The following is a 27,155-nucleotide window of genomic DNA, read 5'->3' on the forward strand; positions in this document are numbered from 1 at the left end:
GGATTGATTATACCAGTTCTTTAGCAGGAACAGGAATTGGGTTTCTATTCAATTCTATTCTTTTTTCCAAAGAAGAAAGATTTATTCAGTCCAATCTTGGATCTGAAGACGTTATATTGTTTTCTGAGACTCTCAACTTTCAAGTTGGCGTTTATAAGGACTTTTATGCCTTTTTGTTCAGCAAGGTCATTTCATGTCCACTCCATTTTACAAGATGTTTATTCTCACATTTTATTTCATTCAGACCACTTGTGGTTTCTGAGATTCTATTTTTTAGATAAGCTTTACCAATTTGTTGCTTTTCCATTTGGTCTAGAGACAGCTTTATGAATCTTTTCAAAGGTTCTGGGTGCCCTTCTTTCTGTAATAAGACAGTAGGGTATTGTGGTGTTTCCTTATTTGGATGGTATCTTGGTATTAGCTTAATCTTTTCTTTTATTAGAATCTTTAATTAATAAACTAGTTTTGTTTCTTCAAGACATGGCTAGATGATTTAATTTACCTAAGAGTTTTGTGATTCCTCAGACAAGGGTCACCTCTTTTTGAGTTTCTAGATGGATTCTGTGTTCATGTCTTTGTCTTTATCGGACAAAAGTCAATTGTAATTGGCGTTAGCCTGTCTAACTTACAATCTAGAACATTCCTTTCAGTGGCTATGTGCATGGCAGTTTTAGGTCTCATAACTGCAGCATCGGGCGTGGTTCAATTTGCTCGTTTTTCATCTGAGACCTCTATTGCCTTGCATACTGAATCAATGGTGCAGGGATAGTTTTCAGATATCACAGTTGATATTCTTAAATCCTAACACTTAACTTTCTGTTTTGTTGATTAGACTATCATCGTTTTATTCAGAGGGCCTCTTTTTGTTCATCCTTCCTGGATTGTATTCTTAATGTATGCAAGTCTTATAGGTTGGGGGGCTGTCTGAGGGTCTCTGATAGCACAAGGGGTTTGGAAACATCAAGAGGCGAGCTTTCCAATCGATATTTTAGAAATTCGTGCTATTTTCAGAGCTCTTTCAGGTTTGGCCTCTTTTAGGAGAGAACTTTTCATTTTGTTTTCAGATAGACAATACCACAACTGTGGCTTATGTCAATCATTAAATGGGGACTCGCAGTTCCTTAGCAATTAAGAAGTATCTTGAATACGTTCTTAGATGGAATTCACCTCCTGTCTAATTTCTACGATTTCTATCTCAGGTTTAGACATTTAGGAAGTGGATTATCTTAGCCGTCAGTTTTTACATTCGGGAGAGTGGTATCTCTATACAGATGGTTTTTTTTTTTTCAATTTCCCAGGTACCTTATCAGGTCCAGGGATCCTCAGGCGGAAATGGTTGATGCATTAGCAGTGTCTTGGTTTTGCAACCTGACTACATCTTTCCGCCTCTGTTTTTTTCTTCCAATGGTGATTTCCAAGATCATATTGGAACAGTCTCATGTGTTTCTGATGGCATCAGCATGGCCTCACAGCTTTGGTATGTGGATCGTGTTCAGATGTCCAGTTGCCATCTTTGGCCGCTTTCTCTTTGGCCAGCCCTCTTGTTTTAGGGGCTATTTTTCCATTGGGATTTCAAATGACTAATTTGATGGTATGGAAATTGATTAGTGTTTAGTCATAGAGGTTTCTCTGACTCAGTTTGTATCACTATGTTGCAGGCTTATAAGTCTGTTTCAAGGAACATGTATTATCAGGTTTGGAAAACCTATATTTTTATGATGTTCTTCTCATAAATTCACTTGGCATTCTTTTAGAATTCCTAGGATTTTATAGCTTTTTCAGGATGGTTTAGATAAGTTTGTCTGCAAATTTTTTGAAGGGACAAATCTCTGTTCTTTCTGTTTTATTTCCTAGAAAAATTGTTTAAACTTCCTCATATTCACTGTTTTGTTCAGGCTTTGGTTGGTATCAAGCCTGTTCATTTATTAATTTCTCCTTTTTGGAGTCTTATTTGGTTTAAAGATTTGCAGGCTCTTTCTTTTGAGCCTATATTTTCTTTGAAGATTATCTACTTTCTTGGAAAGTGTTGTTTCTTTTGACTATCTCTTTTGCTACAAGAGTTTCTGATTTATCAACTCTCTCTTATGTGTCTCTTTGTCTGATTTTTTCATCTAGATAAGTTGTTTTGTGGACTTCTTTTTTTCCTAAGGTTGTGCATTTGAACAACATTAGTAGAGGAATTGTTGTTCCTTCTTAGTTTCCGAAACGTAAAAGAATTCTTTGAGAGTTCTTTACATCCTTTGGATGTGGTAAGAGCTTTATATTTCAATATCAAGGTTACTAGGATTTCATAAAACTTCTAGTCTATTTGTTGTTCTTCTGGTTCCAGAGTAGGTTAGAAAGCTTCTGCCATTTCTTTGGCATCCTCGTTAAAGCTTTTGTTTCTTAAGGCTTATTTGGAGGCAGGGCAGGCTCCGCCTCAGAGATTTACAGATCATTCTACTAAGTTCAGTCACCATTTCTTGGGCTTTTTCAAAATGAAGCTTCTGTTGCTCAAATTTGCAAATCAGTAATTTGGACTTCTTTGCATACTTTTATTGTTTTTACCATTTTTATGTATTTTGCTTCCTCTAAAGCAGTCTTTAGTAGCAAAGTTCTTCAAGCAGCTGTCTCAGTTTAATTCTACTGCTTTTAATTTGTTTTTTTTAAGGAAAACTTAATTATTATGAGGATTTAATTTCACAGTGGAAATAGCTGTTGTTATTTTATCCCTCCCTCTCTAGTGACTCTTCTGTGGACTTTCACATCTTGGGTATTTCTATCCCATACGTCACTAGCTCATGGACTCTTGCCAATTATATGAAAGAAAACATAATTTATGTAAGAACTTACATGATAAATTAATTTCTTTCATATTGGCAAGAGTCCATGTATAAAAGCACAATTATATTTCCAGTTCCTCTTTTTGTATGCTTTTTACTCCTTTTTGTTATCATCTCACTACTTGGCTATTCATTAAACTGAGTTGTGGGTGTGGTGGGAGGTGTATTTATAGGCATTTGAGGTTTGGGAAACTTTGCCCCCTCCTGGTAGGAATGTATATCCCATACGTCACTAGCTCATGGACTTTTGCCAATATGAAAGAAATGAATTTATCAGGTAAGTTCTTACATAAATTATGTTTTTTCAAGTCATCCTGGTATGACTGCAGTGTGTGGTGTTCAGAGGTTGCTTCTCTGGGTTTGATGCACGCGTTGGTTTGGGAATATTTCGATATTCTGAGTTACTGGCGACTTGGGACTCCGGTTTCAGTCGTTTTTTCGGGGGGGTTGCTCTGTTGTTTCGGAGAAGTTTTCTTCTCTGTTCTGATTCCCGGTCTCAACCTTGTGGTTCTGTACAGTTTGGGGTCTGGGCGTTGCCTTCCCTTGTTTCAGGAACCCAGGGTCCATATGAGCTTGGCTCGCTTTTTGGGGTTTTCCTTTTTTTTTTTATCTTATTGCGCGATGTTTAGGGACTTCCGGGAATCATTGTTTGTTCCTCTATGTCCTCTCCTCTTTGGGTGCTTTCAGTTGTTGTTCCCCTTTCTCTGTAAGGGTGTGTGGTTGAGGACCAACCGTTGGGCGATGGGGTCTCCTGGAGGAGTGTTGGCTCAGTTGAGTCTGTTTCTGCGGTCTCTAGCAAGGCTTGTGGACTCGCTGCGGGTCAGTGTTCTTGGGGCCTTTTTCCTTTTCATATGTTTTTCTGGCTTCGGATGAAGCGGGATTTTTGCTGGGTTGTGGTTTATGGCCTGTTGCCCTCAGAATGGGCCGCCTTTTGTACCCTCCCATTTTTAGCATTTAGTGTCCTCTATAGCTTGGGTATTGTTTTCCCAAAAGTAATTAATGCAGCTGTGGACTCTTTCCATTTTTGAAGAAAAACATAAATTAAGTCCACAGCTCCCCGCACGTATTTTTATGTGGGGCAGCCGTCATTTTTGTTCTTCTGGCACCTTTTTACCCTGATGTTTCTTCTACTGTTCCTTCTCCCTCGGCTGAATGACTGGGGGATGAGGGGAGTGGGAGGAGTATTTAAGCCTTTGGCTGTGGTGTCTCTGCCTCCTCCTGGTGGCCAGGTTCTGATTTCCCAAAAGTAATGAATACAGCTGTGGACTCTTTCCATCTGAAGAAAGGAAATTATCAGGTAAGCATAATTTTATGTTTTTTCAGTGTGAGCAATTTTGTGTGGGTATTTTTCATGTGGGCTTTTATGACATTGGGTTTTTTCTGTGTGGAATTTTAATGTGTGCTTTTTTCATGTGTGCATTTATCTGGTCACCTAACGGGCTATAAGCAGCAATAATGAAGACAGGGGGTGACAAACCATTGCAGTAACAAGAATTATGTACTGAGATGGGCCAGAGATCTTTTTTTCCCCTTTTTATAAAAATGACTTCAATTGCAACAGACCTGAGGTTTATTCTATCTAGGTAGAAACAGAACTACCTCTATAAAGAGGACAGATATTTTGGAAAACTGCTGAAGACTAAGGATTGTTTTCCTGCAAGAATAAATGAATCAGCATATTTCACTAGTAGCTGAATATTATATCATCACAAGCATGAGACAAATTTTATGTTTTTAAACTATATAATATCTTACCTTAATTTTTTTTATCAATTTATATTCATATAAAATATGCATTTTTATTGCTGATTAAATGGCTTTATAATATAATGATGATTATTTATTTATTTTTGCTAGTGCAATACTAATGAACATTGTACTACTAAGTGTCTTATGTATCACAGGAACACTGGATCACTGCCCGCAATGTTAATAATGTGCGCCCCATGCACCCCAGCTCTGCACGGGGAGTTGAAGACATGATCAGACTTGGAGATCTCAATGAAGCTGGAATTGTCCACAACCTGCACGTCCGTTACAAAGAGAACAACATATATGTAAGAATGACATACATTTTAATAATCTGATTGTTTGTGTTTTTAGAAGTAATAAAATGTTTGGCAAGTGATTGCAAATGAAAAAAAGAGAAAATAAATCAGAAATCTAGGATCAATCACAATTGTTAATAAAAAGTTTATCTAATAATTTTTCTACAAACATTTACTATTAAAGTCTAGATTTTCTTAGCTACATCTATATTTAATAGGATTTTCTAAAGGACCAGATGATGTTAATAAAACCATTATTTGCTGCTGCTGTGTGTTTGGTATAAAGCTAAACCATCCTCATACTGAGATTTTGTAGGTGAGATGATAATTTGTAATAAAAGAATCTCTCATTAATTTTATACCTTTTCTGCAGACTTACACCGGTGCAATATTGGTGGCTGTGAATCCATATTCAGAACTCCCATTATATGAAACAGAACAGATCCAGATGTACAGAAACCGTCGTATTGGTGAACTTCCTCCTCATATCTTCGCTCTTGCTGACACATGCTTCTTCAATATGCAGAAGAATAATGCTAACCAGTGCTGTGTTATCAGGTAGTGAGAGAAATATAAAAATAGTGTCAGTGCTGAACAGAACATATTCACTGGATTTCAAAACAAACCTTATATTGTTTGTCTGTTTACTTCCTACTCTTTGTAAAGCCTCCTACACTGTCCTATTACTCCCAATATTAAATTCAACTGGCTAGTTACTAGGGAGGGGCGTTGGTCATACTTTCAGCCTCCCAGATTGGTCAATTATTTAACCAATTATCATTTCCACTTTGTATACCAACATGCTATAATCATCTCAAGAGGATGATTAAGGGTATCAATACAAATAGAGGAGTCTTGTTTTTTAAGGAGGATTGACAATCATTAGAATTAAATATACAACAGAAAATCACTTAACAAGGATTAAGTAGGGACTAACTTTTAAGTACCGGAGCAATTAATCTTTAGTGGGGGTATCAACAGAGGTCTGTTGAGGGAATACCTTGATGTTGGGGCTTATATTTGGAGGGGCATACCGCTGGTAAGAGTGGCATCCAAGGCTGCCGCAACTTGGCTGGTGGGTTGTTCATGTATTAGCAATTAAGAAGTAGATTTAAATAAAGAGTTCATTTGTTAGTGGGATTAATGTGGCATTCAGAAAGCAGTGATGCGTGTGTCCATTTAACACTTATTACTAGCACTGGGTGTTAATTAGTTATGCCATATTTTTCAGAACAGTGCTGTTCTCATATAGAAAACATCTTTCACTTGTATGACATTTGTTTGAGGTTGTTCATTTGTAGTTTTAATTTTGTTTTTGAAACACCAAATGTCGTTACAAGGTTATGGATTTGTATGAATTATTCTTACATTCACTATATTTTGTTATTACATTTTTTTCTTCTGTAAAAAATCACCTGTAAAAATATAAATTGTAATCTTTAATTTTGGTATTGTTTACAGTTTATTTCTGTGGTACAATCTATTTACTCCATGAGAAACCTGTTTGTGTTTCTGTATTGTTTAGCAGATCTAGGTTTCATTGACAGGAACTGACATTTTTTATGAAGATAGGTTTAAAATAGCACCAATTAAATACTGAATCAAAATATCCATTTAAGGATTGTGTGGATTCTGCTCTTATAAAACATGTTATTAAAATAATGCATTTGTCTGGCTCATCCGTTGGTCTCAATGTCTCTTTTTTTTCCAGTGGAGAGTCTGGAGCTGGGAAGACAGAGAGCACCAAGCTAATGTTACAGTTTTTGGCTTCAGCCAGCGGACAACACTCCTGGATTGAGCAACAGATCCTTGAAGCTAATCCTATTATGGAAGGTAAGCAGTAAATATGGGGCATGGAAATTACTTAATTTTACTTTATTTAAACAAGTGCGGAGTGTAGGATTTTCTATGTTTTTTTATTCACATAGATGATAAAAAAGAAAAGAGATTCTTCTCTGGCCTCAGTGCCTTTATCATCTTAAGTGTTCCCATGACTCCTAACTTCTGAGATACACTTATGACTAGTGTTTCTTTAAATAATGCATTTTTGTTTTTTTAAAACTTTGCAAGTTTCCTTTACGCTGTCGTTGGTGACAAGTGATCAATGACTTTCTTGACACACTGCTTCTCTTTCCATGGTGCTTGCTCTAATCTCTATTATTACCTAACTTTTTTTGCCACCTGCTCGGTAGTTGCCTTTTTGCTTTCACCTGTACCATGAAAACACTTTACATTAAACTCAGGCCTCTAATGGAGTCTGCGGAGAATGATGTTTAGTCCAGCCTAAAGTCACAACCAAGGACTCTCCTGCACTATAATATTTTGGGAGAATTATCTCACCTGTAGAAATAATGCCACCATCTATTTGCCATTTTCTTGTTTTTGGAACCTGAATTAACTGTTTTTGCCTATGGATCTGGTTCGATGCTATAGGCTTTTTTATTATACCTTCATCCATTTTACTCCAGGATCAAAGGTAAATATTAATGCTGGTCAAATATGCTCTGTGTAATAATATTGGCATAGGGTTATTAACTCTCAGCCAGATTATGAGTTTTGCGTTATGAGTGGCTCGTTAATAACTTGCAAGTTTTTTCCACCACTCACTTTTAATAGCGCTGCTATTACAGGTTTGCAAAAAACGGCGTTTGCAAGCAATATGGCAGCGTTGAGCTCCATACCGCACACAAATACCGCTGCTTTGAAGTGCTCGTGCAAGATTTACCCATAGACATCAATGGGGAGAGCCGGCTAAAAAAAAGCCTAACACCTGCAATGACGGAGCGTAAAGCTTCGTAACGCAGCCCCATTGATGTCTATGGGGAAAGAAAATTTATGTTTAAACCTAACATTCTAACATAAACCCTGAGTCTAAACACCCCTAATCTGCTGCCCCAGACATCGCTGACACCTACATTACACTTATTAACCCCTAATCTGCCGCCACCACTATACTAAAGTTATTAACCCCTAAAACCTCTGGCCTCCCACATCACTAACACTAAATAAATGTATTAACCCCTAAACCTAACCCTAACACCCCTAACTTTAACATAATTAAAATAATTCTAAATAAAACCTACTATTAATAACTAAATAATTAATATTTAAAACTAAATACTTACCTATAAAATAAACCCTAAGCTAGCTACAATATAACTAATAGTTATATTGTATCTATCTTAGGTTTTATTTTTATTTCACAGCTAAGTTTGTTTTTATTTTAACTAGGTAGACTAGTTAGTTAAAATAAAGACAAATTTACCTGTAAAATAAAACATATCCTGAGTTACACTAACACCTAACATTACAATAACATTTAATAAATTAAATTAAAAAAATACATTTATCTAAATTACAAAAAATAATAAACACCAAATTACACAAAATAAAAAAAGAAATTATCAAAAATAAAAACGAATTACTCCTAATCTAATAGCCCTATCAAAATAAAAAGCCCCCCCAAAATAAAAAAAACCCTAGCCTACACTAAACTGCCAATAGCCCTTAAAAGGGCCTTTTGCGGGGCATTGCCCCAAAGAAATCAGCTCTTTTACCTGTAAAAAAAAATAACAACAACCCCTCAACAGTAAAACCCACCACCCACACAACCAACTTCCCAAATAAAATCCTATCTAAATAAACCTAAGCTCCCCATTGCCCTGAAAAGGGCATTTGGATGGGCATTGCCCTTAAAAGGGCATTTAGCTCTTTTACGTTGCCCAAAACCCTAAGCTAAAAATAAAACCCACCAAATAAACCCTTAAAAAAAAAACTAGCACTAACCCCCGAAGATCCACTTACAGTTTTTGAAGACCGGACATCCATCCTCATCCAGCCGAAGAAGTCTTCATCCAAGCGGCAAGAAGTCCTCAACGAAGCCGGGAGAAGTCTTCATCCAAGCGGCAAGAAGTCGTCCTCCATGCGGGCAGAAGTCTTCATCCAGACGGCATCCTCTATCTTCATCCTTCCGACGTAGAGCGGCTCCATCTTCAAGACATCCGGTGCGGAGCATCCTCTTCATACAGTCCCAGCCGTACACTGAAGGTTCCCTTTAAGGGGCATCATCCAAGGTGGCATCCCTTGAATTCCAATTGGCTGATAGAATTCTATCAGCCAATCGGAATTAAAGGGTAAAAACTCCTATTGGCTGATTGGAACAGCCAATAGAATGTGAGCTCAATCCCATTGGCTGATTAGTTTGTTTTATTTTGGGGGGGCTTTTTTATTTTTATAGGGCAATTAAATTAGGAGTAATTCGTTTTTATTTTTGATCATTTCTTTTTTTATTTTGTGTAATTAAGATAAATGTATTTTTTATATTTAATTTATTTAATTTTTTTTTATTTTAGGTGTTAGTGTAACTCAGGTTAGGTTTTATTTTACAGGTAAATTTGTCTTTATTTTAACTAGGTAGCTAGTAAATAGTTATTAACTATTTACTAACTAGTCTACCTAGTTAAATTAAATACAAACTTAGCTGTGAAATAAAAATAAAACCTAAGATAGCTATAATGTAACTATTATTATGTTATATTGTAGCTAGCTTAGGTTTTATTTTATAGGTAAGTATTTAGTTTTAAATAGGAATTATTTAGTTATTAATAGTAGGTTTTATTTAGATTTTTTATAATTCTATTTAAGTTAGGGGGTGTAAGGGTTAGGGTTAGGTTTAGGGGTTAATAGGTTTATTATAGCAGCGGAGTGGGCGGAGGGCAGATTAGGGGTTAATTATATTTAAATAGTGTTTTTTATGTGGGAAGGCGGTGGTTTAGGGGTTAATAATTTTATTCTAGTGGCGACGATGTTGGGAAGCGGCAGAATAGGGGTTAATAAATTTTTTAAGTGGTGGCGATGTCTGGAGCGGCAGATTAGGGGTAAATAATTTTATTATAGTGTTTGCGATGTGGGAAGGCCTCGGTTTAGGGGTTAATAGGTAGTTTATGGGTGTTAGTGTACTTTGTGACAGTTTAGTTATGAGTTGTATGGTACAGCTTTGTTGCATAAAACTCATAACTACTGACTTTAGATGGCGGTATGAATCTTGACGGTATAGGGTGTACCGCTCACTTTTTGGCCTCCCAGGCAAAACTTGTAATACCGGCACTATGGAAGTCCCATTGAAAAAGGACTTTTTAAAAGGGCGGTACTGACGTGGCATGACGGCCAAAAAAGTGTGCGGTACACCTATACCTGCAAAACTCGTAATAGCATCGGTAGCAAAAAAGCAGCGTTATGAAGCTTTTTCACTCATAACTCAAAACTCGTAATCTAGCTGTCTGTTTTTTTCTACTATTTACATAAAACATTGTTACATATGGAATAGCGTACCTCAAAAGTGTGTAAAATTTACAAAGTTTAGATAATGGGACTTTATATTTTTTCTCTTATCCTGTCTTTAGTTGAAGGATTTCCTTTCTATATAAATTGTTGGATTTAACCACATACTAAATATTCATATACATATTCAGTAACAATACTTTTTTTATTCTTCATCAGCTTTTGGAAATTCCAAGACCATCCGTAATGACAATTCCAGTAGATTTGGCAAATATATCGAAATCCACTTCAATAAAGATCATGCCATTGAGGGAGCTCGAATTGAGCAATTTCTGTTGGAGAAGTCACGCGTGTGTCGGCAGGTGAGAACACTTAACTTTCGTTAATTAAGCCAATGATTATGTGTTAGTTAGCCAAGGAATCAATATAAACATTATCTTACAGATGAAACCCAAAATCCACAAAAGTGTGTTCTTCCACCTACAGTATGATATGTTAAGGTACTAATGGTCAGCTAGTTACTATGTTAGGATCACACTAATGTATAGATGCACTGACAGCCCTTAGAAATTAAATTAAGTCCATAAATAGAGGTCCTTTACAGACAACATGGTGTATAATGGACTATAAGAAGTAAATATATATATATTTTATGGCATATTTCCCTATCATTAAAGGTGTAGATATACTTAAGAACTCTCTACCCATCTGAAATAATTATTTGTCATTCTCTCTTTTCTTTCTTTCAAACTCAATCCTTTTCAGATTTTCACATTCTTTTTTTCAGCCCTGGTCCTATCTTTTTACCTCTGCCTTCTGTACATGCTCACGCCTTTCTGATTTTTGCAAAACATTGATAGTTGGTGAAAGTAATATTTTATTTCCTTTGGAAAACTGAACTTCATGCTTTAAAATGAGGAGTTGTATGTGTCTTGTGTTTTGAGGAGTAGAGGTCTTGTTATAACTTTGTGTTCGTGTAACTGTAAAGTGTGTATTTCCTCTTATTTCTGGTATTAACATAAAGAGTTTCCTTATGACAGGCTTTAGCTGAAAAATATTTAATTTTAATTACAAATGTGTTCACTGTGCTCTCAAGATTTTGCATTGACAAATGAATGTTAATCATTTTTCACCTCAGAATAATTTATATTGTATGATATTGTGTTGCACACATTTGTGTATGACCCAAAACACAAAAGGCTTACAACTTCGTTTGCACACTAGGCCAAAATTAGAATGCACCTAATTAACAGCCTCCTCATCAAAATCTAAAGGTATAAACAGTTATTATATTTTCAAAAACAACAGCACAAGCTAGAGAAGATATAGGATTAGACAGAATTCATAAACCTTGCCCGATTCACAACAATAAATTCATGAAAAATACAACACACAGACTACTGGTTTTCCACAACCTCTCCCTGGCAGTGATGGCGTCCTGAAATCATGTAGAAATTGAAATGGAACACAGAAGCTTTAAATGATAGTTTTCAAGTGTGTATCTGTTTTTATTAAATAAAATATGAGTTTGGGCAATATAACCTTAGATTGTTTTGCTCTTATAGCTGTAGAAACTATAGGCACACCTCCCACATAGCAAATGTATTTAATCCTTCGCTAGCTTTATCTTTACCTTGATTCATCTGTTATGAGACTTGTGTTCCTATATATTACATTTTTAGCTTTATATAAAATATGTTTGCAGCATCTCTACAAACGTTCTGTTGTGCATATGAGGCGATACTAACAATATTCATTGTATGTTTCAGTCTCCAGGAGAAAGAAACTATCACATATTTTATTGCATGTTGATGGGGATGAGTCAAGAACAAAAGAAACAGCTAAATCTGGGAAGCCCATCAGATTACAACTACTTAACCATGGTAAACCTCTTTACTTTCTAAATCTTAATTCTACAAGTTGTTTCTCCAATTTTTGTTTTTAAAAATGTAAGTATTGTTAAAAGAACAATATAGTCAAAAATAAACTTTCATGATTCAGATAGGGCCTGTTATTTTAAACAACTTTCCAATTTACTTTTATCATCACATTTGCTTTGTTCTTTTGGTATTCTTTGTTGAAAGCTAAACCTAGGTAGGTTAATTTGCTAATTTCTAAAGCCCTTGAAGACCTCCTCTGCATTTTGGCAAAACTAGGGAATGGGTAATAAAGGAATTAACTATCTTTTTAAACAATAAAAATTCTGGAGAAGACTGTCCTTTTAAATTACATTTCCCTTTAAATTAATTTGCCTGTTTACTCAACAATGAAGATGAATGAAATTGTCTAATATTGACATATAGAACTGAGGCAAGCACAGGCTCTTCAGCGTGATTTACTTTATCATAACAACATAGAGATACAGATATTTTACTACTAATAACATTAACATAACCTGTTTTGCTAAAGTGTTTCCGAAGTGCTTGTAATTATTGTTTTTTTCCCCACATTGCCAGTCCTTTTTAACAAGCCTTCCATGGCAATAGCTCTTGTTTCCCTTTCCCCCTTTAAAATGCATCAGGGCTCTTCATCTTTAAAGGGACATATATTACAATATGAAAATGGTCTAATGTGTTGTATCATTTTATTATTTAACTGTTTCTTACATAAACTCTACAAACACATAGTTGAAGGGACAGTCTACTCCAGAACTGTTATTGTTTAAAAATATAGATAATCCCTTTATTACCCATTCCCCAGTGTTGCTTAACCAACACAGTTATATCAATACACTTTTTATTAATACAATTTTTACCTCTGTGATTACCTTGTATCTAAGCCTATGCAGACTGCCTCCTTATTTCTGTTCTTTTGACAGGCTTGCATGTTAGCCAATCATTGCTGACTCCTAGGTAAATCCACGGGAGTGAGCACAATGGTTATCTATATAGCACACATAAACTAGCTCTGTCTATCTGAGAAAAACTGTCTAACTGCACCGAGATAAGAGTCGGCCTTCAAGGTCTTAGAAATTAGCATAAGAGCCTACCTAGGTTTAGCTATCAACAAAGAATACAAAGCAAAATTGATGATAAAAGTAAATTGGAAAGTTTTTAAAAAGTGCATGCCCTATCTGAATCATAAAAGTTTAATTTTGACCAGACTGTCTCCAAAGTCAGCTTCAGAAAATCAACACATCTAGTGACGAGTGAGTCAATGATGATGCGTATGTGTGTAGCCACTAATCACCAGCAAAATCCTTTTGCTGCTTCTAAGCCTACCTAGTTATGTTTTTCAACAAAAGATACAAGAGAATGTAGTAAAGGTGATAATAGAAGTAAATTGCATGCTCTGTCCAAACTTTGAGAGTTTCATTTTTACTTTACTGTGACTTTATACACTGGTTAAATTATTATCTGTACCACAGTTTTACTTTAAACTCATTTTCATAAGACAACAGTTTGTTACTCGTACTCTGATTTTGCAATTTATTAAAGTAGTGAGAGGTAACATGTCATATCTCAATAATACAAAATAAGAGGAAGTCATATAGCTGAATCCTTACAGGACACTCACTCCTCTATTTTGTAAGCTGGAATTTGCTCCTCAACAGCAGTGTTTTTCAACCAGTGTGCCGTAAGAGATCCTCAGGTGTGCCACGGCAGACTGACAACAGTGTGATATATTTTTTAAATTTTGCTTGTTTTTTATTCTGGGACGTTTTTTTATTTTGAGTGAGATGATGACTGAGGGTAACTGCGCAGCGACAGCTTGCCTTCCCGACCCTTGTTTACACTTGGAAGGAATCCCACCCACCACAACACGTGCCTAGTGCCGGCTCTACACTCAGCATCACGCAACACTTCATTCCCCCATGCATGCTGGCGCAGCTTTGCTCCTCCTCCAGAACAGTTCCAGCCAGGTCACGTCACTCACGTCCTTCTCAGCCCAAGGAACATGACTGAAGGACTGGAGACTTACTGGAGAGGAAGAGGGAGGTGCTCCACATATAATCTTGTGCTCCACAGATAACACTTTTCCCAGTGCGGGGGTGTCCCTCTTTCAAATTTTGAAATATTGGGAGGTATGTGAAAGTCTCATCAGGCATCATTTACAACCATGACATATTGACATTCATTCACAGACAATCATTATGATTCTTTGTGAATGAATGTCAATATGTCATGTATAGTTTGTAGAAGGCATGGCATGACAGCACAGTACAGTGTGTGTATGTATATATATATATATATATATACTGTATTAGGATACAATGTGTGATTTTGTAAAATTGTGGGATGGTGGTGTGCTGCAGGATTTTTTAATGTAAAGTGTGCTATGGCAAATAAAAAGGTTGAAAATCACTGCTCTACAGATACCTTATCAGAGATAGACAACTGTAAAATGTAGATCAATGAAGCCTAATCCTTGCTAGGAGTTTTTTTTTTTAACTGACCATGTAAAATTCCACATATTTTAAAACCTATGTGTTACAAATGCAGATGGGAAAATGAACCTATTCTTAATAACATAGTCACAATATAACACTGATAGATATGCAAAAAAAATATGTCTTCCTCCACAAAAAAGGAAAAATAAAACAAATAACTGAAATGACATGATAAGCACATAGTTTTTCTATATTCATTATCTAAGGTGAACTACTTTGCTTCTAATTATTGTACAGAAATGCAGGATTGTGGGTGTATGTACATTTGTGCAGGTACTCATGTTTACATACAGGGCTTAGATATTGCAGTTTGGGGGGGTGTGATTATTTGAACAGTTACAGTTCACAATCTGTAAAATATTATGATTAAACAATCAAGTTGCAATGTACTGAATGATTAAAAAAACTAAATATTTGTGATAAATGCACAAATATTTCTAGTAACAATATAAAGCATACAATATTCATAATAGCATAACCTATATAGTATGTAAATATTTTATTTTCAAAAATCAACCACTAAGATTCAAATATTCAAACGTTATATCCCAAGTATAATTTATATTACAAGGGGGGAAATAAAGCGTATATATGTTTCACTGTTTGTGATAAGACAGTATTATTTCTATTAAACCAAAAGAGAGGGAGAGACCTCTCTACAAGACTGCACATATAGCACTCTGTGCCTGGACTAATAATGGAGAAATTGGGAATTTAAAATATAACTTTTATTGGATACATTAAAATAAAACACTCAATTAAAAACAACCTGGAAATAGTAGGCCTATTCCTTAATCTTCTGTAAGCCTTTGATATGTTATAGGTGCTTAGAAGGAAATTGTGTAGGCAGGGAGTTATAAGTGAGACCACTTTGTTCAGTAATATTTCAAGTACTAAAGGGTTAATATTTGTGTGTCAAATGCACATATATCTAGGTATCTAAATATATTATTGATTTGTGCTTAGGTATTGGAATTGGATTCAATGCTAGTAACGTTCAGTGAACTCTGAAATACACATCAGAAGTAATGTTAGAAACTTCACTTTATTAATGAATGCCACTCCTGTTTGATCTTTTGTTGGAGTATAGATGGTTAAGATATTCAGAATAATCAGGTCTCACGTGACAGTTTGTGATCCTGAATAATTTTGGTTATATTTTTTAGAAATTCAAATGTGTATTGTGTATCTTCTTTATTCAACTTTTTCCCACAGTTTGTAGGTTTATTGTTACATTAAATTATTTACAACCTGTGTGTGGTTCAGTTGATTCATTTGTGTCAAAATATTAGCAAGGTCTGTTTCTGTTTAATAGCTAGTCATACGTCGAAATATCAGTAATCCTATGTTTGGCGTAAGGGTTATTATCCCATTATCTCAGTACCACTTTCACATATGGAATTCTTGTAGGATTGTGTTATTTTGTAATAGGAAGTATATGTGCGACTTCTATTAAGTTCAATCCTAATGGTAATAATGTGCACTTTTCAGTAACAAAGTGTAATATAGTTCTTACACCTAATGACTCAGCCAATGTAAGTGTGCTGAATCTTAGTAGGTATTGAAACAATAGGATGCATCAACTGTTACATTTAACTGTTTGTACTTAAGTAGTGGAGGAACTCACTTCACTTGTAAGTGTGTAACCGCAATATTATGCAGCTATGTATACAGCTATTGCGGTAGTGTGTTATGTTTGCCCCTCTTGCTGTGATATTCTGTGTATCCTCTCTTAAATTAATTTTGTCCCTCGTGTGATTCAGTGTCACACTCAGAATGCAATATTGTGCTTGGTGTAAAATACTTTAGAACCGGATACTTATTTTCCAGAGTTATTTGTTATACGCCAACCATTACTTAGTTTTATTAAGTTAGGTCTATATATACCCTCCACTAAACTGGTATGGCTATAGACTTGTTGAGATATTATCTGGAAAGTTTAAGTTATCTAATGTAACAGCAAACGTTAAATAGTTATCCCGGTAAGATAGGATAGTCTATCTATAAGTACAACTATGCTTGCAATTCCCCCAAAGCGGTATCTATAGGTTGCCACCTAATAAATAACCTGGTGCTAGTAACTCTCTGTTAAATCAAATAGTTTGGTGGTCAAAGTTATAACTGAGTTAATCGATTCTAATAGTGACTGTTAGTCATAATACGTTATATCAAATTTACCCCGCCTAAACAGGCCAACTACTGCAGGTAATTTTAAAAATTATATAGAGCTCCCATCTGCTCTATAACCCCCTGACCGGTTTCGCCCGTATCGGGCTTTTTCAAAGAGCCTTTGAAAAAGCCCGATACGGGCGAAACCGGTCAGGGGGTTATAGAGCAGATGGGAGCTCTATATAATTTTTAAAATTACCTGCAGTAGTTGGCCTGTTTAGGCGGGGTAAATTTGATATAACGTATTATGACTAACAGTCACTATTAGAATCGATTAACTCAGTTATAACTTTGACCACCAAACTATTTGATTTAACAGAGAGTTACTAGCACCAGGTTATTTATTAGGTGGCAACCTATAGATAACGCTTTGGGGGAATTGCAAGCATAGTTGTACTTATAGATAGACTATCCTATCTTACCGGGATAACTATTTAACGTTTGCTGTTACATTAGATAACTTAAACTTTCCAGATAATATCTCAACAAGTCTATAGCCATACCAGTTTAGTGGAGGGTATATATAGACCTAACTTAATAAAACTAAGTAATGGTTGGCGTATAACAAATAACTCTGAAAAATAAGTATCCGGTTCTAAAGTATTTTACACCAAGCACAATATTGCATTCTGAGTGTGACACTGAATCACACGAGGGACAAAATTAATTTAAGAGAGGATACACAGAATATCACAGCAAGAGGGGCAAACATAACACACTACCGCAATAGCTGTATACATAGCTGCATAATATTGCGGTTACACACTTACAAGTGAAGTGAGTTCCTCGACTACTTAAGTACAAACAGTTAAATGTAACAGTTGATGCATCCTATTGTTTCAATACCTACTAAGATTCAGCACACTTACATTGGCTGAGTCATTAGGTGAAGAACTATATTACACTTTGTTACTGAAAAGTGCACATTATTACCATTAGGATTGAACTTAATAGAAGTCGCACATATACTTCTTATTACAAAATAACACAATCCTACAAGAATTCCATATGTGAAAGTGGTACTGAGATAATGGGATAATAACCCTTACGCCAAACATAGGATTACTGATATTTCGACGTATGACTAGCTATTAAACAGAAACAGACCTTGCTAATATTTTGACACAAATGAATCAACTGAACCACACAGAGGTTGTAAATAATTTAATGTAACAATAAACCTACAAACTGTGGGAAAAAGTTGAATAAAGAAGATACACAATACACATTTGAATTTCTAAAAAATATAACCAAAATTATTCAGGATCACAAACTGTCACGTGAGACCTGATTATTCTGAATATCTTAACCATCTATACTCCAACAAAAGATCAAACAGGAGTGGCATTCATTAATAAAGTGAAGTTTCTAACATTACTTCTGATGTGTATTTCAGAGTTCACTGAACGTTACTAGCATTGAATCCAATTCCAATACCTAAGCACAAATCAATAATATATTTAGATACCTAGATATATGTGCATTTGACACACAAATATTAACCCTTTAGTACTTGAAATATTACTGAACAAAGTGGTCTCACTTATAACTCCCTGCCTACACAATTTCCTTCTAAGCACCTATAACATATCAAAGGCTTACAGAAGATTAAGGAATAGGCCTACTATTTCCAGGTTGTTTTTAATTGAGTGTTTTATTTTAATGTATCCAATAAAAGTTATATTTTAAATTCCCAATTTCTCCATTATTAGTCCAGACACAGAGTGCTATATGTGCAGTCTTGTAGAGAGGTCTCTCCCTCTCTTTTGGTTTAATATATTATTCAACTGCACAGCACCAACTTTTCTGCCACTATAAGCATAGAAACATTAATTTGGTGTCAGCTACTCATTGCAATTATAGAAAAGGCTGCCGCAGTGGTGCCACTGTATATCAATTGTGGTAAAAACTAGCATTATTTCTATGTTTGGCAAAATATCTGGCCACAGTACACGTCTCGCTCATAATGACTCCCACATATCTGACATGTAATCAAGTACTCTGCAGAATCCAACCTATGTCTGATAGAATATTCTCTCTGTGCGTAGATATAAAGGTGCAGCCTATTTTTACATATTATTTAACACTTTTGAATGTTAAATATTTATAAAAAATCTTTTTTTTTTTTCGATATTTGTAAATATCACTTAAAGTACAGGACCTCCTTGATACAATTTTCCCCCTCGCTAATAGAAAAAGTTAGGATTTTATCATCACATTGTTGTTTAGCTTTATCCAGTAATTAATCAGATTTATCCATACTGTTTGCTGTGAACAACTGTCCAATTTACTTCTATTATAAAATGTTCTTCCTTTCCTTGTTATCCTTTGTTGAAAAGCAGGAATGTAAGTTCAGGAGAATGCTCGTGTCTGCAGCACTATATGGAAGCTGTTTATCAAGAGAACTAAAAAGCAGCACTATTTCCTCTCATGTAGTGCTCCAGATATGTGCATGCTACCTATCTCTTCAACAAAGACTAACGTGAGAATGAAGCAAATTTGATAATAGAAGTAAATTGGAAACTTTTTTTTAAATTGTATGGCCTATCTGAATCATAAAAGAAAAATATAGGAGTTCATGCCCCTTTAAGACACTTTTAAATTAATTTCTATTTTCAATTGTACTTTATTCTTTTTGTATCCTTTGTTGAAAAAGAGTATGTACATATCCTACACTACTGAAAGCAAGCTGGTGATTGGTGACTACACACAATTGTCATTGGCTGGATAGATATTTTCAGCTGGCTCCCAGCAGTGCATTACTGCTTCTTCACCAAAGGATGCCAAGAGAATGAAGCACATTTTATAATAAAAGTAAATTGGAAAGTTGTTTAAAACTGTAGGCTCTATTCGAATAATGGTAGAACAATTTGGGGGTTTACGTCCCTTTAATCTTTAAAAAAAGACATTTATTATATCCTCTTACATTAAGTCCATCTTTTAATTCCTCTGCATGGACCCAATAGGTAGCATTATAGGGACACCTGATATTTATTGTAAAAAGAAAATAATCTTCTATCTGCCACCAATCAAAGCCATGAAATTTCCTTAGCAGTTGTTTATTATCCCTCAGATATCTTGTAATACTAACAACTACAGGATATCTACCCATTCACACAGTCTTTCTCCTAAAGGGCACCATGTACATAGCAGCGTAAGCTTCTCTGGAGCCCTTGTAGGGCAAGTTTGCACATGCGAGCCTGCTTCCGCTGCTTCTTACACTCTTCACTACCTCTGAGGTGGTGAAGAGAAATCACCAAGAGCTCGCTCGCTCAGTGATTGACAATCGTGTCTCTCGCGTTATTGGTCGCGTGAGTGAAGGGGCAGGAATTACACACTCAGCAGAGTTTGTATTGCTGTGAAGGCGTGCGGACAGCTTCTTAAGTTGAAAAGCTGTCCACACGCCTCTTCATACATCGGGCCCTATGTCCCTGTTCTATACTTCTGGAATGTTTTAGAGTCTTATGAAATTTGCGCAAACATTTAGTAGATCTCAGTATGTTCCAGTATTTCTATATAATTAAATGTCTTACCAAAATTACAGGTCTTCCTTAAGAAAAATGTTTGTACCTTGACATACCATATACCATTTTGTACATTAAACCTTCAATCAAAGCCCACCTAGCTTGTTCTGGATAGAAATGTTTAAATTATTTAAATTATGGACTAAATACATTATTTGGATCACATTTGATTATGATATCTCATGAAACAAAATTGCTCATTAAATTTGAACTTTTTTAAATGCTGTACTTTCTGAAATATCAAAATCGCTATTGCTCTGCTTGGTACTAAACATATCATTGAAGATCAGAAAGTTAATAGATGAGAAATTAATGAGATTTCATTTTTCCTGCTCTTTATATTTAGATTTATTCTTGTTGTTATACTACTTGAATAACGACTTGCTGGTTTGTCCTTTTTTTTATTTATTAGCTGGTTGTTTATTACATTTGGTGTTTCGTCTTTCTCATAACTGAAATAGAGGCTATGGCCCACATGCAAATGTAAGCAGTCAAGGTTCCTAGAAATTAGGGTCCTGCAGTGCAGTATCCGCTGCTGGAATTTAACATTGAACAAACAAGCTCTTTTGTAACCCCACCCCTTCTCTCATGCAACTATTTGCAAAAGAGGAAGGCTTGCCAGTCATGCCAGACAAACAAGTCTAGGATATTTCACTTATATACCCACTGAGGTTGTGGACTGGTTAAGGAGCAGCCATCTTACAACCGGTGCTTCTTAATTTTCAGTTGCTGACTCACATGAGTGAGTCTCCATAACAACAGTTTCATAAATGGGGGCCTGTCTGTACTGCTGCTTTCAAAGCTGCTAAAAGTTACTCATTATAGCTGTCATTGTCCTTACATTTCTCTATTACTTCTTGGAGATTTGAAATCTCAACAAGCGATAAATCTGTTTCTTCTTATTTACGCTTCAGTAGCTGTCTCATTAACGTTAGTGAAGACTCCGTCAGTGTGTTTTTCCAATCTTTCATGAATTCAGCATTTGTCGTAGCTGATACTATAATATATATACTATAATCGCGTTTGTAACGCGTCCGTCGCCAGTTGCGCACGCATCCTCAAAGGAATGTTGGCTGCGCGAGGCAGCCAAAAGAATGTTGGCTGTGCGCACAGCCAATAGAATCCACCTGGATGCAGTGAAGCACCGCCCTGCCATTTTTGGAATCCACCTGGATGCAGCATAGGCAAAAGTAGCCTTGAAGAAAAAAAACACACAACCGCCCACACGAAAAAACACGTAATTGCCCGCAAGGAATTATAAAAAAAAAATGACACGCCCACACGAAGTATTAAGAAAAAAAAAACCTGCCCGCACAAAGTATTACGAAAAAAAACTAACCCTTAAACCGCCAAACCCCCACAACACAAACTACCTAACCCTTAAACCGCCAAACCCCCACAACGCCAAATAAATAAATTACAACATTAACCCTTAAACCGCCAAACCCTACAACGCCAACTAACTAATTATACTATTAACTCCTAAACCGACAAACCCCATATCACAATAAACCTAATTAACCTATTAACCCCTAAACCGCCAACCCCCCACATCGCAATAAAACTAATTAACCTATTAACTCCTAAACCGCCAACAACCCACAGCGCAAATAACTAATTTAATTACTAAGCCCCCTAACCTAACACCCCCTAACTTAACCCCAATTACTACTAAATTACAATGTATCTAACATTACAAAAAATAAAAAAGTCTAACATTACAGAAAAAAATAAACAAAATTATCAAAAATAAAAAAAATCAAATCTAATCCCTATGAAAATAAAAAAAGCCCCCGTAAAATAAAAACACCTCCTAATCTAAACTACCAATAACCCTTAAAAGGGCATTGCCCTAAATTAAACAGCTCTTTTATGTTTAAAAAATACTAAGTCCCCCCTAACATTAAAAAAAAACCCACGCACCAAATCCCCAAAATAAAATAAAAACTAACACTAAAAAACTAAACTACTCCTACTACTAAAGGGGCATTTGTATGGGCATTGCCCTTAAAAGGGCATTCAGCTCGTTTACTGCCCTTAAAAGGGCATTCAGCTCTTTTACAAGATCATTAAATCCCTAATATTAAAAATAAAAAATCCTAAATCTAACCCCCAAATAGGTACTTAACGTTCATGAAGTCCGGCGGAGAAGGTCCTCTTCCAGACGGCTCCATCTTCTATCTTTATCCGGAGCGAAGGTGGCACAGAGGTGCGGATCTAGCTTCCCCCGATGCACAGATCCTCAGCGGCTGTAATGAACAGTATATGTGAAATCAATTTCTTAATCCCTATTGCAGGATATAAGTTCATAATATAATTATGTGGTTCTGTTCCTTTAAGAATATTTAAACTTAGTCTTTTGTGTAAGGATATGTCTCATTAAAATAGAAGTAGTTAGATGCAAAGCTTGTACAAATAACTTACTTCCTAATTAGTAAAATTTAATATAAGAGACTTGAAGTGATGTTTGGTAAGACTGTAGGAATAATGGTTCAAAAGCCAAATACATTCAAGTCTATAGAAATCTGCAGAAGTGTTAACAGCAACCTAGGTTAATAAACAATAAATAAAAGTGGGGAAAGATCTTACCCTCAAAAGAAAATGTCACTGACCGGTCAGAGGAGATGGAATCAGGTAAGATGCAGCTGCAGTCAGTGTGAGGTGAGAGGAACACCGAACAGGAACTACAGACAATGAGTGTGAAGACACAGCAGTGTTACAGGTGAAACTCTGGAAGTGCTGCTGGGAGCTGCTGTGTGATGACAGTGTCAGGGTGCCAGGAATCAGACCGAGACGAGAAGTGCAAAAATAATCACACCTTTATTAATAGCAAAAAATAATAAAAAGTCCACAAGTCAAATAACAAGCCAGGAGTCAAAACCACAGCTGGTAGTCAGACGAGCCGAGTCAGGAGCCAAAGCGAATAGTCAGACGAACCGGAATCAGGAACAAGGAAAACAGCAGAGTCAGGAACAAGCCAGGGATCAGGAACCAGGAAGGACGTCAGACTGTGAGAGTTCCTGTGTATTACCTGACTAACAGGTCTGAGACAACGCAAAGGCAAAGCATACTGAACAGATGCCCTTTAAATAATAAGTGATGACATCACAATTCTGAGACTGCATCCTGTCTCACATGGATGATGCACACCAGTCTGGCCATAAAAGGAAATGCAGGAAATAAGCAGCATCCCCCACAATGCACCATAGTCAGGAAGAGAGGTGAGTAAAATGGCTGCCAGCAGCACATGGCAAACACAACAGGGAAAAAACCCTGACAGTACCCTCCCCTCAAGGACCCCTCCCCCGCGGGAGGACAAAAGGCTTATTGGGGAAACGGGCATGGAAGGCACGGAGGAGGGCGGGAGCATGAACATCAGAGGAGGGAACCCAAGAACGCTCCTCCGGACCGTAGCCCCTCCAGTGAACCAAATACTGTACACGGCCCCTGGACATACGAGAGTCAATAATGCTGCTGACCTCATACTCCTCATGGTTGTCAACAAAGATAGGACGGGGACGAGGCAACACAGTGGTAAACCGATTACAAACCAATGGTTTCAAGAGGGAGACATGAAAAACATTGGATATGCGCATAGCAGGAGGAAGGTCAAGAGCGTAGGCCACAGGATTAACCCGTCGGAGTATTTGAAAAGGACCAACATAACGGGGAGCCAATTTATTGGAAGGCACACGAAGGTTCAAGTTGCGGGAGGACAGCCAAACTCTCTCACCAACCTGGTAGGAAGGTGTGGGCAGACGCCTACGATCAGCCTGGAACTTTTGGCGCTGCATAGAATGATGAAGGCAATCCTGAATCTGCACCCACGTGGAACGGAGTTGCCGGAGATGCTCCTCCAAAGCCGGAATACCCTGAGACATGAATGAATCGGGCAACTAGGATGGTTGAAACCCATAATTCGCCATGAACGGGGATAACTTAGAGGAAGCATTAATAGCACTATTACGAGCAAACTCTGCCCAAGGTAACAGTTCAGACCAATTATTGTGGTGATCTGAGACATAGCAAGGGAGGAACTGTTCCAGAGCTTGATTAGACCGTTCCACAGCCCCATTGGATTGAGGGTGATATGCCGAGGAGAAGGAAAGCTGGATCCCCATTTAAGCACAAAAGGAACGCCAAAATCTGGAGACAAACTGGCTACCCTGGTCCGACACTATCTCCTTGGGTAACCCATGTAAACGGAAGACCTCCCGGGCAAAAATTGAAGCAAGCTCCTGAGCGGTAGGCAGCTTCATCAAGGGAATGCAATGTGACATTTTAGAAAAACGGTCAACCACCATAAAGATAACAGTATTGCCATTGGAAACAGGGAGCTCGACAATGAAGTCCATGGAAAGATGTGTCCAAGGATGCTCACCATTAGCAATAGATTGAAGAAGACCCACAGGAAGACGTTGAGGAGTCTTATTCTGTGCACAAACTGAGCAGGAGGCAACATACGCAGCAACATCAGAATGAAGACCTGGCCACCAGAATTGTCGAGTGACAGACCAAATCATTTGGTTCTTGCCTGGGTGACCTGCGACTTTAGGATAGTGGGAAGTGTGCAAAAGTTTAGTTCGAAGATTCTCAGGAACAAAACACTTACCACTTGGTTTCTCAGGAGGTGCATTGGTTTGTGCAGCCAGGATCTCCTCCCCCAAGGGAGAAGTCAAATTATTATGTATGGTAGCCTAAATATGGTCAGGAGGTATAACTGGAGTAGGTACAGACTCCTCCTTGAACAGAGGCGAAAATTGTCGAGAGAGGGCATCAGCCCTAACATTCTTACTACCAGGCAGGTAGGAGACCACATAATTAAACCGAGACAAAAATAGCGCCCATCTGGCCTGTCGAGGGGACAAACGTTTTGCTTCAGATAGATAAGTTAAATTCTTGTGGTCAGTAAGAATGAGCACTGGCACGCTAGTACCCTCGAGAAGATGCCTCCATTCCTTAAGTGCCAAAATTATGGCCAGTAATTTCCTGTCGCCAATTTCATAATTGCACTCCGCTGGAGACAATTTCTTAGAGAAGAAACCACATGGATGCAAGGAACCGTCAGGCATAGGACGTTGAGACAAGAGGGCATCTACTCCAGTCTCAGACGCATCAACCTCAAGAACGAAAGGCAGGACAGGGTTAGGATTAGCCAGAAATGGAGTGGCAGCAAAGGCAGTCTTAAGACTATCAAAGGCCTTAATGGCAGTAGGTGACCAATGGAGTGGATCATTCTCTTTACAAGTCATGTCTGTGATAGGTTTGACCAAGGAAGAAATGTTTTTAATAAACTTTCTATAGTAATTGGCGAACCCTAAAAAACGTTGAATACACCGAAGACCAACTGGGCGAGGCCACTGCAGAACTGCAGATAACTTGTCAGGATCCATGGAGAACTCTGCAACGGAGATAACATAACCTAGGAAGGTTACTTGAGTCTGATGGAACTCACATTTCTCGAGTTTACAAAACAGGCCATTCTCACGTAGTCTCTGAAGAACCCGTGTAACATCAGAACGATGAGCCTCAAGTGTGGGTGAGTGTATGAGGATGTCGTCCAAGTACACCACAACACACTGTTGCAACATATCTCGTAGGACATCATTAATAAATTCCTGAAAAACAGCAGGAGCATTACATAGGCCAAAGGGCATTACAAGATACTCATAATGCCCGCTCCTGGTGTTAAATGTTGTTTTCCATTCGTGGCCCTCCTTAATCCTAACGAGATTGTATGCTCCTCTCAAATCAAGTTTAGTAAAGACCGTAGCTCCCTTGAGGCGGTCAAAGAGTTCCGTAATAAGCGGAATAGGGTAAGCATTCTTAATGGTAAGACGATTAAGACCCCTATAATCGGTACATGGTCTTAACTCGCCACCCTTTTTCTTCACAAAGAAGAAGCCAGCCCCTGCAGGAGAGCAGGATTTGCGGATAATCCCCCGCGACAGAGCATCGGCAACATACTCCTCCATAGCACAATTCTCTGCAACAGACAGAGGGTACACCCGGCCCCGAGGAGGAATGGCCCCGGGTTGCAGGTCTATGGCACAATCGTAAGACCGGAGAGGAGGCAACGTACTGGCACACACCTTGTCAAACACGTCTAGGAACTCTCAGTACTCCTCTGGCAATTGAGATACCGAAGAAGTGCACAAGACTTTAACTGGTTTCCGAAGACAAGTGGAAATACATTGCGGGGACCACGACAATATTTCGGACCTGCGCCAGTCGAGACTGGGATTGTGCTTTTGGAGCTAGGGATAACCCAGAACAACCGGAAAATGCGGAGAGTTTATCACCTGGAACTGGAGGGTTTCAAAATGGAGAGCCCCAACAGCCATGGACAACGGAGCAGTTTCGTGAGTAACGATTGCGGGCTGAAGGGGCCTGCCATTAATGGAATGATACGGTATGGAGGGAATGGATTCAATATAACTAGACCCCAAAATAATTTATAAGCTAGTATATAGTATATCTAGGGTAATCTGACCCAAGTATTCCTGAATTAGCTATTCACTATAAATCTGGTGGGGGGTGCTCTTTATCCGGTTAAAGTAGTAGAAAAACAAAGAAAAAAATGGATATACCAGAGCACTCTTAGTGTTTCAATTATAGAACAGTGAGGTAGTATGCAGTGGGTGTAAGGTAAAACTTAACATTTAATTGTATTAATTAAAAAGGTAGTAATGACTACCTGTGTAGTGCATTAAAAGCTGTATTGTGGTACAGTAGAGCTAGTGAACCTAGGAGAGTATCCTTAAAGACGTAGCTGCAACAATGTAACCAAGTATAAAGTCTATAAACATAGAAGGGAATGGGTCTGCTGCAAAAACACCATAAAATGCTCGAGGATTGCACTAAAACTAATCTACAAAAGAGGACAAGCCTCAACCAATTATGCTAAGCTGGTGCAGTACTG

The 27,155-nt window shown here is 37.3% G+C and overlaps 1 protein-coding gene across 1 annotated transcript in view; it reads left to right on the forward strand.

Moving 5' to 3' along the window:
- The window catches only part of MYO7B (myosin VIIB), a 355,055-nt gene that overhangs the window by 17,469 nt on the left and 310,431 nt on the right, over positions 1 to 27,155 (forward strand). The window contains 5 exon segments of the mRNA XM_053711560.1: positions 4,727 to 4,879; positions 5,244 to 5,428; positions 6,582 to 6,703; positions 10,370 to 10,512; positions 11,920 to 12,033. Of these exon segments, the coding sequence (XP_053567535.1) occupies positions 4,727 to 4,879; positions 5,244 to 5,428; positions 6,582 to 6,703; positions 10,370 to 10,512; positions 11,920 to 12,033 (717 nt within the window).

The sequence above is a fragment of the Bombina bombina genome, chromosome 4, assembly GCF_027579735.1.
Source record: "Bombina bombina isolate aBomBom1 chromosome 4, aBomBom1.pri, whole genome shotgun sequence".
Taxonomy (NCBI): domain Eukaryota; kingdom Metazoa; phylum Chordata; class Amphibia; order Anura; family Bombinatoridae; genus Bombina; species Bombina bombina.